Raw genomic sequence first — 14,754 nt, forward strand, 5'->3', positions numbered from 1 at the left:
ACTGTGGAAGACGGGACCTTCTCTCTGCCTACCACTGTCGCTGTGCCATGGCTTGGCGACCCTGCGGTGTCTTTAGAAGGTCCCCGGGAGACTCACAGTATGCCCTGAGGAGCTGGGCTTGGAAGCCAGGTCTGTGTAACTGGGAAGCCACAAGCCCGTCTCTCGAGGATGGATGGCTTCAGGTGGAATCCAGGGATTTAGCCAAGACGTGGCCGGGAGGCATGGGGTGCTGCTGAGGGTTCTGGGTGCTTTTCCAGACCTCGGACCCCTTGTGCTGGGGCATGCTCGCTCCCCTCCAGCCAGTACTGGGCAAAGGCTCTTTCACTTTTCTGTGTCCTGGCTCCGGAGTTTTAGTGAAATGGCCTGATGTTTGCCTCAGTCACACCCACCCAGAGCCTCCCTGGGCCCCTCCTAATGACTCTCATAAGCTGCTGGATGTAACACTACCCAGTGTTGAAATTACAGGAAAAGGAATTGAAAGGATATGTGGGAATTATGTATCTCCGGTCAGAGATCTTGGGAACGTCTGAGGCAGAATGGCAAGTCCATTAACGGGTCTGGGGCAGGGTGAAGGCCCAGGCAGGAAGTGGGCACAGCTCCTGCTTCCTTTTCCCAGGCTCAGTAGAGGGATTTCTAGAGTTGCCCCTCTCCCCCTGGTGAGGGGGCCTTATTACGCAAGAGCTCTGACCAGCTGTTCTCATCTCATCCCGGCCCCCGTTGCCTCCGTCTGGGCCACGTGGCCTCAGTTTACGTGTCACCTTGTCTTGATCGTGTTTGTCTCTGTGTCCTCATCCTCCCGCCTGGCCTGGGAACTTTCAGAGCCGTGAGGTGTATGTGGTGAGTGACTAGTGCCCCCACAGTTCTTCAGCACCCACTAGTCCTTCCTCTACTGCTCATGGCTTGTAGGATGGTGGACCAGCTGAGATCCCGGGGCTCCAGCATCAGACTGGGATCTAGCTCTACCATTTACTAGCCATGCAGCCCTGGGCACGTGGCTGCCCTTCCTAGGCCTCAGCTCCAGGGCTGTAAAGTGGAGCGATGGAGAGCCCTTACTGCGAGGGGCGGAGGGTTCATGAGTGAATGTAGGCCGAGGCCACGCTCGCCCCCTGGGACGTGTGGATCCGTTACTGTTACTATAATTGTACCCATTTCACCGACGAGAGAACAGAAGTCCAGTCGGTGGCAGAGTCGAGATTGAAACCCCGTTTCTTCATCTACAATGAGTGGGGATGTGAGGTCACGAAGAGAGCCCTGGGCTGTGCCACCACTTGTCCCCAGTGGCTTGGGTGCCACACCGCTGGGCCGGGCCTCTTCCTCCTTGTTCGTGGAGGAAGGGCGTTGGGTGGCAGGACGTCTCAGGGCCAGCAGGGAACGGACTGCCCGTCAGGTGTGGTTCTCTGAGCTTCTAGTAAGGACCCCCAACCTGGTCTAGCCCAGTGTTCTATGCCCCTTGGATGTCTGCCCACCCCCACCTCCCCTGTGCCGTGCCAGGGGCGTTGAGGAGGCAGCACCTGAGGCAGAAAGCCCCTGAGGTCCATGGAGGAGACCGTCCAAATGGAGCGGGCGGGACTCAGAGGCGAGCCCTGGACAAGCAGGCTTCCAAACACACTTTATTTTGGTTCCGGTTTTTAGTAAGTAGAAGCCAGGGGGCGCCCCACAGGGGAGAAGTCCATTTTGGGAAAAATCATCAGTATTGTCAGCTTCAAGACTCCCTCCTCTCCCCTTCCACCTCCATGCTGTCCACCCGCCTGCTAAATCTGTTCATATTTGGGGGAAGAGAGAAGCCTCTACCCCACAAAGGTCAGAATCCTCCACTGAGACCCTCTTTTGTCTGCCTCCTGTGTAGCCTTTGGCCTGAGTGGGTAGCAAGTTGAGACTATAAATCTACGTTGATCTCTTGTTGAGAGTGTAGGCTTTGGGGAGGAGACCACTTCTTACTGCAGCATTTCCCCACCATGGAGGCCCTGCTCTCTGCTCCTGAGAATGTGCCAAGGGTGCCGGGTCCCTCCCTCTGCTGTGCATTCTGAGGGACAGCCCTGGCACAGGTGTAGTGAGGGGAAAGCTCCAGGTGAGTGGAGGTGGCAGAGGCTGAGGACAGAGCTCTGGGGGCTGTGGGCGACCCACTGTAAATGGGAGGAGCTGCCTGGTGCACAGAGCCCTGTGGTGCTGGGGCCGTGCTGGGAGGAGAGAAGCAGAGCCTGGCGGTCCGGGTGTCTGACCGGGGTGCAGACACCCCTGCATGACCGGCTGGTCGGGCCAGATTCCCTTGTCCTCAGTGTTCTGAACCCCAGCTCCTGTCAGAGGGGAGACTTCGGAGCTGCTGCTCCTCCCCAGACTTAGCCCACTCCCCATTGCTCCCCACAGGCGGGGCTGGGGCCTCACTATTCACCAGGCCTTTGTCCTGAACAGACTGGTGTGGAAGACAGACTCATGCCCCGTCCATTCACACTCAGGGAGCCCCGAGGAAGACACAGAGCCGCCTTGGAACCTTAGGGCAGTGGTCAGCAAACTCATTAGTCAACAGAGCAGCAAACCGCCGCTCGTGAGCTGCATGTGGCTCGCAAGCTGCACGTGGCTCGCGAGCCGCAGTTTGCCGACCACTGCCTTAGGGCATCCAAGAGACAGTCGAGCCCTCGAGACTCAGGTTCCAGTACTGACCCTTTGTAAGCACTGCCATCTATCTGTGGAGGCCCCCGTTGAGTTAGACACTTTTGGGCGCTTTATTTATGTTTTCTGTCATCAGTCATGGAGTCCGCCACTACTAAGCTCGCCTGGCTAACGGATGCCCAGGTGCGAGGGACGTGGTCAAAGGCAGGCCGCTCCCGAGGAAGACTGGCTGTCGCCAGGGGGGCGGTGAAGGGTTAGAGGGAGGAGGCACTCTCTTCTTGCCAAGGGCTGAAGAGCCCACAGCAGGCCTTCATGCCCCCTCTTGGCAACTGGACCTCACCCTTGAACCCTCCTCCTCTGTTCGTTTTCTTTTTCCTTTTTTAGGGGTTGGCTTCAAATTATCTTATTTGTTTACATTGCACCCAAGTTTTATGGTACAAAAGACTTGCAGGTGCAAATATGTCCCGCCTTCATTAACTTCCCCTTCCTTTTTAATTTATGTGATTTCAATTTTCCTTCCCTGTACTGTTAATTAGGGGACCCTCTAATCAGTGCCATTATCACAGTGGTATTCATGTTTAGGAAAGCCGCTAAACAAATGCTTGCAAAATTGCTAAATGGCTAATTAATGTCTGTTAATTAAGAAAATTGCTCATGGTAACAAACCATGCCGTTGCTGGCAGCCGCTAGAAAGACACACACTTGTTGAAATTAGTAGCATGGCAGGTAGGGGAACATCTGCTCCACGGAGCTTTCCAGAAGTGAGCAGCCCTTGGCTTGGGCACGAAAATCCAGGCCTGTCCTTGGTGGCACCCCGGGGTTCCTGCACGGCCCCTCCGTCTTTCTCTGCTCACCTCTTCTCTGGATCTCCACACCCACCACCTCGGGCAGGTGAGAGGCCGGGCAGCCTGGCTCTGAGCGAGAAGACAAGGGAGAGAAACCTGTGTCTCTCAAAGATTCTTTCTCCCTGTCTCTCTTCATGGAACCACACCCATTCGCATGCATGTTTTAAATTTTTCTCCAAGGCAACTTCCAAGGGTAACAGCAGCCGTGGGGGGTAAGAGTGAGCTGGGAAGAGCTCCTCAGCACCAGTGTCCAGCTCCAGTGCCCCAGGTGGGCCGAAGGCGGGCTTTTCGTGCTCGCTGACTGACTTGCAGTAGGAAATACGTTTGACGTTGTGACCCAGTACACACACACATATTTACAAATGGAATAGAAGGTAATGAAATATTTGCCTTAGAACACACAAAGGTCTCCAATATCTTTTGTTCTATATTTTTATTTCCCAGCTTTTTAAAAAAACAATGGTTGCAACCCACTAAATTGCTTTCACCACCCATTAACAGGTTGCAGCCCACAGTTTGACCAACCCCATGGTTTAAGTGAATTCATCTGTCTGTTTCTCCTGGGAGGGGTCGAGGCCAGCATTGCCCAGGGCTTTGTGGGGGATTCAGCTTGGAACTGGGGATGGCTCACCCCCACTGAAGTGGAAAGCCCAGCCCCACACCCACCCACGCAGCAGGCAGGGGCCTGCAGCCCTGTCTCCCTATTCTGCACATGCCCGGGGCTGCAGGGGTTGGGGTGGGCCTTGGACCCACCAGGCTTCTCGTCCGGGCTCTGCCATTTACCAGCTGTGTGGTGGCCCAAGTCCCTTCATCCTTTGAGACACAGTTTCCTCATCGGTACAATAGAAATGAGAAACTCCACCTCACAGGGCCACTTTCTGGTGAAGGTAAATTAGTGCCCAGCCCCGAGGGGGTTCTCCGTAGCCATCGCTTCCTCTCGTTTCCCCGTTTGTTCAGTCTGCGCTCCACCCGCTCCTTCTGTCCGTTTTCCTTCAGCATCAGTAGCCGGGCCTCTAGGGCCCCGGGGCCTGCATCTGTCCTCCCAGACTGGGTGCTCCTCGAGGGCAGGGTCTCTCTCATGCCTGGCAGACTGGGTCACTTTCTGTGCACACTGCTCGCTGCGCCCACGTCAACCAACGTATTTAACATGGCAAACTCCACCCCAACACCAGTCGGTGCCGGACCCTGCTCCTGTGTGCTTTGAGAAAGGAGCTTGCTTGATTTGATTCTTCCCTCCTGTCAATCCCTAGGCAGATGTTTATCAGCTTCTCTCCCTCCCGCTCGCCGTTTCCCACCGATGAGCTGGCGACCCAGGCAGCAGCTCGCACCTCCCCACCAACCAGAGCCCCCCACCCGCACGCCCGCCGCCCACCCTTCGTTTTGGTTTAATTTTTGTTCTTTTAAGCTTCTCTTGCGCTTCTCCATGTGCTGTGATCTATAACCTGCCTCTACTGTCTGGCCTCACAGGGTCCTCCGGGGTCACAGCCCTCGCCGCACGCACAGCCTCCACCCCACAATCCCAGCAGCATGATGGGACCCCACAGTCAGGTAACGCACTTGGCTCGCCCGCCCGGCCGGGGGGCACGGGGCACCAGGAGGACAGCCAGCAGAGGAAAAACAAAAATCACAACGTGCTCTTGCCATTGCCTTCGAGTCTTGATTGACAAATGAAGTATTTTGGGGGAAAAAAATACTACTTTTTTCTAAAGAGAGTTTTCATTCCTTGGACATCACGCCCAGCTTGGATATGAAACCAAAAGAAAAGAGAACCATTTCTGTGACCTTGTCAGCGGCCTTTGCGTTTTTGTTTTTTCCTCTCTCACTTTTGGTTTGGTTTTTGAGTTTGGTTAACCATTCGTTTGTCATCGAAGCTGCATCCGAGCCTTTTCTTTGTGCACTCGCTGCTGAGAGCTTCCCTGCTCATTCCCTGCACTGAGTTAGGGAGCCCGCCGTCCCGACGGTTGTCATCGTGTGTCCCCTCCGCCCTCGCTCCCCCTCCCCACCCTCTGCCAGTGGTCTCCACGTGCGCGCGTCCAGCTTTGCACACCCTGGAAAGTGTGTGTCTAGGTTCCTTTCCTGATTCTTGGGTTTGCCCTTCCCACGAGCAGAGGTTCCCCTCCCTTGCCCACATGGATGTCACTGTTCTTCCGCGTCCTGTGCCAAGTCCCCGCTGCTGCCCCATCGCCCAGAGTCGATCTCCGCGAACGGAGGCGGAGGCAGGGTCCCATGTGTGGTGGCACCTACTGATCCCTCTGCCCAAAGGAAGTTTTGCCCAGAGGGAAGAGGCCACTGGGAGAAAGAGAATTTAGAGGATTGCTAGTTGTAACCAAACTGGACTTTGTGGAGTGGAGCGCATTTGTGTTTGTCACTGGGCGGGAGCGCAGGCTGTCATTGAACTGATTCCCTGTAATTGCAGCCTTTTATGTCACCGCGATACGCAGGCGGCCCCAGGCCCCCGATCAGAATGGGAAACCAGGTACGGTACCTCTTCATGTTCTCTCTCTCCCCTCACTCGGCCACCCTTGACCCCAGTTGGACTTTGACTCCCATCAAAATGTGAGGAAAGGATTGGGAGGTGGGGGGACAGGTTTTAACAAGGTCGCTTTGCAAGCAGGTCCCCGGGAGGGCCCTGTGGCCACTCTGTGCCCTGGTGCCGCTCCGGCCAGCATTTGCCTGCCCCTCTTGGGCGGCACGGGCCGCAGTGCTGGAGCTTGGAGGGCACAGCAGCAGCAGCTGGGGTGGGAACGCAGGGTTTCAGCTCTGCCAGGGAAGGTGGTAACACCCCCTCCCTCCCAGCCCCTTCTTGGAAAAGGGTCTTCCTCCTTAATGAAGTTAATTGACAACGTGCATTTTTTCCTGGAAGCTTTAGTGAATTGCCAAGGCTGGTAAATGGAATCCTGCTATTAAGGGGAGAAATGGCCCGTAGGAATGCTTAGATCAGGAGCCCGGGAGGCAACAGAGCAGGACGCTCGGGAGTTTTCAGTTGATCTGGGTCTGCCTGCTTCCCAGACCCAGCTCAACACAAGGAAGGATTTGTTCCTGTAATTAGAAAAGCGGTCTGCTGACGGGGAGGAGGACTCAGCCTGGTTGTGCGCCTCGTGCTGGCCCCTGTGCTGGCAGTTCTAGGTGGTCTGGAGAATTGGCCCCGGCCCCTCCCCAGTTCAGCCCATCCAGGGGCGGGAGTGGAGCTGGTGACGGACAGATGAATATCCTCTTTTGAAGACAGACGAAACCTTAAAGAAACTTCAGGGAAAAATTTTTTTATGCCAAAATGTTTTTTATGTATAATTCTTTGAGTGACCTTGCAAAAGCCCTTAAAAAACCTGACAGCAACACTAGTGCCTCCAGCCCTTGCTGCCTCTGGAGCTGGGAGTTGAGTTGCCAGCTAGCTGAGTGTTCTGAGTGGGATCACTTTCATTCTCAAGGCTCCGCAAGAAAGCCCCTGCATGAGCCGGTGTGCAGGGACCACGGAGTGATGCTTCTAACCAGGAGCCCCTGGGTTTTGAAGTCCTATCAGTTCCCCCCCCTCCCCGCCCTTTTTTTTTCTTCAGAGGTCTTTTGTTTCCTATTTTCTCTTCACTTGAGGGAGACAAATGTAGAAAAGAAGAATTAGAGACTTGGCTTTTTGAGCAAGGAGGGCCCCCGGATACCTCACAGATGAGGAAACAGAAGGTCAGGGTGGTGGAGGAGTGATGTCCGAAGTCTCCCCGTGAGCTGGGCTCCAATCCAGCCAATGCTGTCCGCACCTCACCTGTTCGTTTAGCTCTCATGGTGGTGGAAGTGCGACCCCTGCCTTTGTTGTAACCAGTCGGCAAGTGGGCCGCCGCTGCCATCGCACACCCGGCCCCAGCTGCGACTCTCCCTCTGCCCGTGCAGAGGCCGCCTGGCCTGAAGCGGCTCTGCCCCAGGGATGTTTTCTTGTCATCATTGTGGCCCTTCCTCCAGCCATGCAGGGACACGAGAGGAAACGTGTGTTTCTGTTGGTCAGTGAATCATGAGCAAGTACCCAAGAGCAAATGGAGACTGAGTCTTTACCTTTACCTGGTAATACAGGCCAGTCTTCCCAGCCTCCCGCCACCCCTGTCAGAACGTGACACCGGTTTTCCCGTTTCCTGGGAACTCACGAAATTTTTGTCCTCCAAGCGGGGGAGGATGTGCCCCTGGGAGTTCCTTGGAGAGTGACTCAGTTGGGGCTGCCAGTCACACAGAAGCCTCCCGCCCAGCGCAGGTGGAGGAAGCAGAGGCGGCAGGGCTGGCTCAGGCTCATATAGCCTCTTGGCTTAGGGCGATGAGAGGGCCCATGGAGGGACAAGAATCTAAGGGTCTTGGCTTGCCACACAGTCTTGCAAGAACCAGCCTCTTACCTGCTTCCAGACATTGCCCAACCCCACAGCTGCTCCATCTGCCTCAGCATCCTGGGATCCCCCAAACCAACAGCCTCAAATATAACGAAATATCCCAGTGCCCCACGTGGGCAGACACACACCAGCCAAGTGACTCAGAGCTTGGGATCTTGGAGAGGAAGAGGGCTGAGAGAAAGCAAGAGGTCAGAGCAGGCTAAACCCCGACGGGAGAGAGAGACTGGTTGTCATCGTCCAGTGTCCCGTTCCTTCTCCCCCACCCCCCATGGGTAGGAACGGGAGGTGCCACTTCATGAACATCAAGTGCTCCCCAGGCCTGTGGCCTTCCCATAAGCCTCCCCCGCCCTAGGCACCATATGTATCGCATTCGGAAGCTAACCTGAAGACTGGTCCCTTCCCTTCCCACCACCTTGTTCCAAAACCGGTTTGGAGTTCATTGTTGGGCCAAAGGCAGACCAGTGTCCCTCTCAGCCCTCCTGCAGCAGTGAGCAGATGCGGGGGGTGGGGATCGGGGGCCCCCATCACAGGTGCCACCTCAGAAGCACTGGCACCTGCAAGTGGGAAAGTGTGACCTGCTTTCCCAAAGGCCTTTCCTCTCAAAGGCAGGGCCCACGTTTAGTCCTTGGGCATGGGGTTCTAGAGTAAAATTTAGTCCTTGGGTATGGGGTTCTAGAGTAAACTTGTCCTCGGACATGGGGTTCTAGAGTAAACTCTCACCCCAGTGCTCACTCTCTTTTCCAATGGCAGCTGAAATAACTTGAGTCCCAAGTAAATCACTTTAAAAATATATATATTTTTTATTGATTTCAGAGAGGAAGGGAAAGGGGAAGAGAGATAGAAACATCAATGATGGGAGAGAGTCATTGATCGGCTGCCTCCAGCATGCTCCCTACTGGGGATCGATCCTGCAACCTGGGCATTGAACCATGTGTCTTGACCGGGAATCGAACTGTGAACTCCTGGCTCGTAGGTCAATGCTCAACCACTGAGCCATGCCAGCCAGGCCCCAGTAAATCATTTTAATAGGTATGCCAAGAAAGCCCATGGGCCCTGGTCCTCACCCTCCTAACAGTAACATCCCTGCATAGGCTTGGGGAGCAGGCTCTCAGCATCCCACTCGCCCCGCTTCCGAGGCCTCTGCACCCCCGGCGTGGGAAGGTGGCATTTCATGTGAAGGACTCGGGAGTCCCGGGTGGTCATTCTGGCTCTGCCAGTAGGTTCCTGGGGCCTCTGGGCCTCATTCCCCTCTGTCTCCATCTCAAAGCCACCTCCTCCCCTGTTGCCCATTAAAAAGGACCTCCCATTGTTACAGGATTTTAGCTAGTGGGTCTCTGGATCCCCACAGTTTAGAGACCAGGATAAAATGAGTTACATCTCCATGAGGCAAAGGAGAGACAGGGCAGGGGCTTGGTAGTGAGGGAGGGGGCTGTTGCTGCTGAGGAGTGGTGGCAGGCAGCATGGCCAGAGCGAGACCTGGCTCCGGCGGCAGAGCGGTGGTTCCTCGCCCAGAGACGAAGCCTGACCCACACATGCCACAGTTTGTGCTAAGACCCCCAGTTCGTGCTAAGACCCCCAGTTCTGACTGCCACTCCCAGGGGACCTCCCCCCGGCTGGCAGGTGGCAGGAATGGTCTTGGGGAGACCATGAGTGGCCCTAGCTGGTCAGGTGGGGAGCTGGGGCAGGCAGGCGTGTCCTCCTCTGTCCTCCAGCCTGGGGAGCAGCCCTCAGCCCGTCTCATCTCTTTCAGCCTCCGGGAGGAGTTCCTGGGACACAGCCACTGCTGCCCAATTCCATGGACCCCACACGACAACAAGGTAGAGAGGGATGGGTGGGCCGCCGGGGTGTGGGGAGTCGGAGGGGGTCCTCCCTCTACTGCCTGCCTCTGCCACTCACCACTCACCTACTCTCTCATGCAGGGCACCCCAACATGGGAGGATCAATGCAGAGAATGAACCCTCCCCGAGGCATGGGACCTATGGGTCCCGGCCCACAGGTAACCGCCTGTGTCCATCCATTCCCCTGACCATCTGTGTGCCCCCGCCTTCTCTCCTCTTTCACAGTCTGTCAGTCTTTCCACCTCGCTCGGCTTGCAGGGATGAGAGCAGAGGGTGTGGCCAGGTCCCAGCTCCTCTCTGCCCCGGGCTCGCTGGCCCCGCGCATAGCCAGGAACAGCCCCTCGGCAGGCAGAGGTGAGGGACCCCAGGGAGGGTCCTAGTTGGCTGGCCCTCCTGGGGAGGGGTGTGCTAGCCTGTGGTTTGAGGGGTTGGGAAGGCAGAGGGGCTGTACCCAGGCAGTGGTTGGTCCTCCAGGAATCCCAGAGCCTCCTCCCGTTCTGGGTGGGTGGACTTGAGCTGATGCAAGGGTCACCACTTAGCATGACCCAAAGGCGGGACAGATGAGCGACTGTCCTAGCTCTGTTTCCAGCTGACCATGGACAGATCAGTTTCTCCTCTGTGGGCCCCCGAAGCCTCTGTTCCCCCCTGTCCAGCAGGAGGGAGTCTGTGTTCACCCTTCTCTGCAGAGCCACCAGGTGGGAGGAGGCCAGGCTGCCCAGGCCCAGCTCACTTCAGCCCAGAGCTTTTGCCTGTGTCATAAACCCAAGTGCCCTGTCTACCTCTCACAGTTAGAACACAGTGCTCGCTCCCTGTGACCCAGCTCCATGCCCTGGCACAGGGACGGTCCCCCAGCCAGCAGGCAGGGTCGGCAGGCCACCCGTTTCAGAGCCTTCTCGTGGTTGGCTCCCACTCTTAGTGTCGGAAGGTGGCTGCTCCTGCAGGAGCTGTGGCAGGTGCTCTGTTCTCCCCTTGGGAAGACTGCCTGAAAGAAGCCAGAAGTTGGGATAAGGGGGGAGTTCCCTGTAATGAGGGCAGAGGGTTTTGTTGCGGGCGGTCCTTTCCTTTCTGCCCTGCCCAGGAGCCTGCTTCTCCTTCCCACCTGCTTGTAGATGTTTGGATTCTCTGGGCTCCTCCCAGATGTTTGGTTTCTGGTTCCCTGAGGCTGGAGTAGTATCCCCCCCACATAACCCTCCCTTTTGTAGGAAGAGGGTCTCTGCGCCCCAAGTCCCCTGCCCCGCCCTGCATTGTGCTGGCAGCAGGCCAGCCAGCCGCTGCCTTCTCGGGGTGCTGCATCGGTGGTGGGAACAGCTCAGGGAGGCCTTGTCTTCTCTGGCCCTAATCCTAAAAGGCAAGCCCACTCCAACGGCAGCCTGTTCTCCTGGTGTTTTTCTTTCTTTCCCCCAAACCTGACTTTTAGCCCTACTTTCCCTGTGACTTACCGCGTGGCCTTGGGCGAGTCTCTGGCCTCCTCGGTCCTCCAGCTTGTCATCTGTGAGATGAGGAGGAGTGCATGGCCCTCCAGGGTCCATGCTTCCCAAGGAGAGAGGACCTGGTGGGCACGGTCCCTCCAGGAAGCAGCCCTGCTGGCTGTTTGGCGGGGCAGGGGCAGGGGCAGGGGCAGGAGCCACAGGTGGTGCCCGGACCCTCCCTCGGGGGGGTGCACGCTTCAGGCGTCTTTCGGAAGTGAGCACCCTACTTGTCATCTCCTCGCACCGTGTGGCGGTGTCCTGGGCTCCCGCCCGCCCCAGGCCTCCCTCCCCGCCTTTGCTCCAAGTGCAGGTCACTCTCCTGGTGGGAGAGCAACAGGACACAGCAGCTTTGGCCCCTGGAAGACAGACAGATCTCCCTCCCTCCCTCCCTCCCTCCCTCCCTCCCTCCCTCCCTCCCTCCCTCTCTCTCTCTCTCTCTCTCTCTCTCTCTCTCTCTCTCTCTCTCTCTTTCTCTCTTTGCCACCTGGGCAGGCGGTGAGCTTCCTGTTCTGTTCTGGAGGAGCCCAAATGAGGCTGAGATTTGTGGAGGGGATTTCGTAGCTGCACGAGGGGCTTAGAAAGGGTCCTTTATAGGAGCCGAGGTTCTGTGATGCTTAAGGCAGGATTAGGGGCTTCGGCATTGGTTCTGCTGCCCACATCCTGAGTCCGTGCACACCACTGAGGACTGACGGCACTTCAGAGCCAGCATTTCATCTGCTGCTCATGGGCCCTGTTGGGTTGGCCATTCTTTGTCTTCAGTGTGCGGACGAGGCAGCCCAGTCCCAGCTCTGCTGCTGGCGTAGCTGCAAGAGGCACTGTCACTCTGCTTCTGTGCCTCAGTTTTTTCATCTTTAGAATGGGAATAGTGATGGCATTGTGAGTGATTACATGTAAGTGCTAAAAAGTACATAGCACAGCCTGGCACAGATAAGCATTACTGTTATTTGTGTAGTTTGCCCAAAGTAGCCAGCAAGTGGCTGAGCCCGGGTGCTAACCTCCCCTGTGTTCTGACCCCAAATCCGTGGCTCTACTCTGCCCCCTGACATCTCTGTAAAGTGGGCCTGGCCCCTGCATGTCCCTGGAGCCTCCACTGTGTGCTCGAGGGCTGGCGCACACCTTCTCAGCCCTGATCAGGCGTGTGGGAGGCGGGCTCTAAGAGTGCTGGCTGGCCCTGGCTGGTGTGGCTCAGTGGTCATAGTGTTGCCCACACACTGAAGTGTTGTGGGTTCTATTCCTGGCTCCTGTTGGGAGGCAACCAATCAATGTGTCTCTTTCACACCAATGTTCCCCTCCCTCCCTCCACCCCTCCTCCTTCCTCCTGCCCTTCCACTCTCTCAAAATCAATGGACAAACGATCCTTGGGTGAGGATTAAGAAATGAAACTTTTAAAGAAGAGTGCTGGCTGCCGAGGGGTCCCTCTGTGGCTGTCCTGCCCTGCCTCCCCCGACTCCAGGCCCTGCTCATTGCCAGCCAGCCTGGGCTGCTCCTGTCCTTGTCCACACCCTCCCTGGGCATTCTTCTGGCCTCCACGCCGTCTGTGGGTGACCAGGCAGAGGAGGTGGCCCCGCGCGTGGCATTGCGGTTTGGGAGAGGGTACCTGGCTGAAACACGGAGCGGCAGCCTGGGCTTGGCTTTGATTGGTAGCTCTGGCTCAGACTTCCCCTTCACCCATCCCACTGGCCCCTCAGATGTGTGGCACAGAGTGTGACTCCGGAGGCTTCGGATCCAGGTTGAAACCCCAGCTGTGTCATTTGCTGCCTGACTTGGGGCAGGTCTTTCTTCCCTGAGACCCTCAGCTCCTCTTCCTGTGGAACAGGGATAATCCAGCCTCGAGGCATGGTTCTAAGGACCACCGGAGACTATGTGTGAAGCATGCTGTGTGCTCAGCAGAGAACAGCTCATCTTGGCTGTTCCTGTGCCACCAGTTCTACCAACCCACCTCTTTCAGGTTCTCCTACAGGACAGAGCTGAAGCCACAGCCAGGCTGGTTTTCCTTTCCTTCACTCCTTCACTGATGGATCCAGCACCTGGTGTGTGCCCCCTGCTGCCGGGAGTGAGGGGCTGGGCAGGTCATTAAGACGCAGCTCCCATCTTCCAAAGGCACTTGGAGTTCAGCAGGAGATGGACATGTGGTCGTGATCATAACCCAGAGTGCTGTGGGCAGTGGAGGAGGGGAGTGCAAGGCATTATGGGAGTAGGACAGAGCAGTTAACCCCAGGGGGTGGGGCAGGGAAGGCTTCTCAGAGGAGGTGCAGTCTGAGCTGGGTTTTGGAGGGTGTGTAGGAGCCCACCCGGTGGAGACGGGAGGCAGGCATGCATTCCTGCCAAGAAAAGAGCATTGGGAAGGGGAGGCAGGCCTGTCTGTGACAGGAGATGAGCCAGGTGGAAGTTCTGGGTTCCTAGTCAGGGGCTCTTGTGGGCCGTCCCACCTGCCTCTGGGCTGGACTGAGCTGGGCTGGGACTCATGGGAGTTTCCAGGTTCTGTCTGGACTCTTCTCTCAAACAGAACCTGGATTCCTTCTGAGGTAGAAACCTGCTCAGGGCACTGCGCCTGGTGAGGCCCCTCATGCTGGTGCCTGGATTAAGTAACTTGGTCTGGAGGCGGGGCACACCCAGGCCGGGGCAGGGGGTGTCTGTACATGCCAGGCCTTGGGGACAGCTGCAGGTCAGGCTCTTGGGGAGTGTTTCTTCCCTCCACGTTCAGCCCGGGCCCCAGCCTGCCAGCAGCCGCTCCCTCGTTGTGTCCGATGTGCTGGCACTTCCCAGTCAGATCTCTTAAGTCCATTCCCCTTTCCCCGCCTGGACCTGAGGGGGAGGAGCCCATCGGCGCCCGGAGCCCAGAGATGTGAGGGGCTTGCTTGGCGTCCGTCTGTCCGTGTGCTTTTGAGAGCGCCCCCTGGAAGCCCCGAAGCTGCGTGTAAAGCTGTGACTGTCCCTCTGTGCTGGCTTGTCATCGTGATCCCATCACTTGATTCCCACCCTCCCTCCACCTTTTTAAAACAAATGTGTGATTTGTTCTCATCAGGTTCTCTTCACAGACTAACCCTCTCACTTATATTCTGTCTGTTTTCCCTCCCTCTTTCTCTCTCCGGTTCCCCGTCTCCTTCTCATAGACTGACCCTTGGTTATCGTTGCAGAATTACGGCAGCGGCATGAGACCACCACCCAACTCCCTCGGCCCCGCCATGCCCGGGATTAACATGTAAGGCAAAATGACCCGCCAGCGGCTCAGAGCCCATGGCTTTCCCACCCTCTGCTGCCCTCCCGGGACACTTGTGACTCGAGTCATTACCGGCCCCTCTCTGGGCCTCAGTCTCCTCATCAGTACAGCGAGAATGCTGCGGCCAGCACTGGGGGTGCAGCCCCACCCCATAGGTTGCTTTATGTGCTCAGCACGGTTCTCGGCACGTTACACAGCTTAGCTCACCTACTCTTCATAATAGCCCTGCGAGGAGGTTATGTTAGCTGCCGTTTACAGGTGAGGTAACTGAGGCACAGAGAGGTGAAGCCGCTTGCCCAGGCTCACACAGCACGAAGTGAAAGGGTCCAGGTTTGAACCCCTGTACGGCTGTTCTAGTGCTGCAGTGTTTCTTACCCCCTCTGCGGTGATAGGTCCCTAGGCAAGCGCACGTGCAGA

At 56.9% G+C, this 14,754-nt stretch overlaps 1 protein-coding gene across 4 annotated transcripts in view; it reads left to right on the forward strand.

Moving 5' to 3' along the window:
* Positions 1-14,754, forward strand: part of SSBP3 (single stranded DNA binding protein 3) — a 147,471-nt gene that overhangs the window by 124,179 nt on the left and 8,538 nt on the right. Inside the window, exons 6-10 of one of the 4 annotated variants that reach the window (XM_080656504.1) lie at positions 4,920-5,000; positions 5,869-5,928; positions 9,561-9,627; positions 9,730-9,806; positions 14,231-14,319. In XM_080656504.1, coding sequence (XP_080512630.1) covers positions 4,920-5,000; positions 5,869-5,928; positions 9,561-9,627; positions 9,730-9,806; positions 14,231-14,319 — 374 coding nt within the window. The remainder of the gene's footprint in view (positions 1-4,919; positions 5,001-5,868; positions 5,929-9,560; positions 9,628-9,729; positions 9,807-14,230; positions 14,320-14,754) is intronic. The other 3 variants (XM_080656505.1, XM_080656502.1, XM_080656503.1) reach the window with 3 other exon arrangements.

Source organism: Plecotus auritus (genome assembly GCF_963455305.1).
Source record: "Plecotus auritus genome assembly, chromosome: 2".
In the NCBI taxonomy this organism is placed as follows: domain Eukaryota; kingdom Metazoa; phylum Chordata; class Mammalia; order Chiroptera; family Vespertilionidae; genus Plecotus; species Plecotus auritus.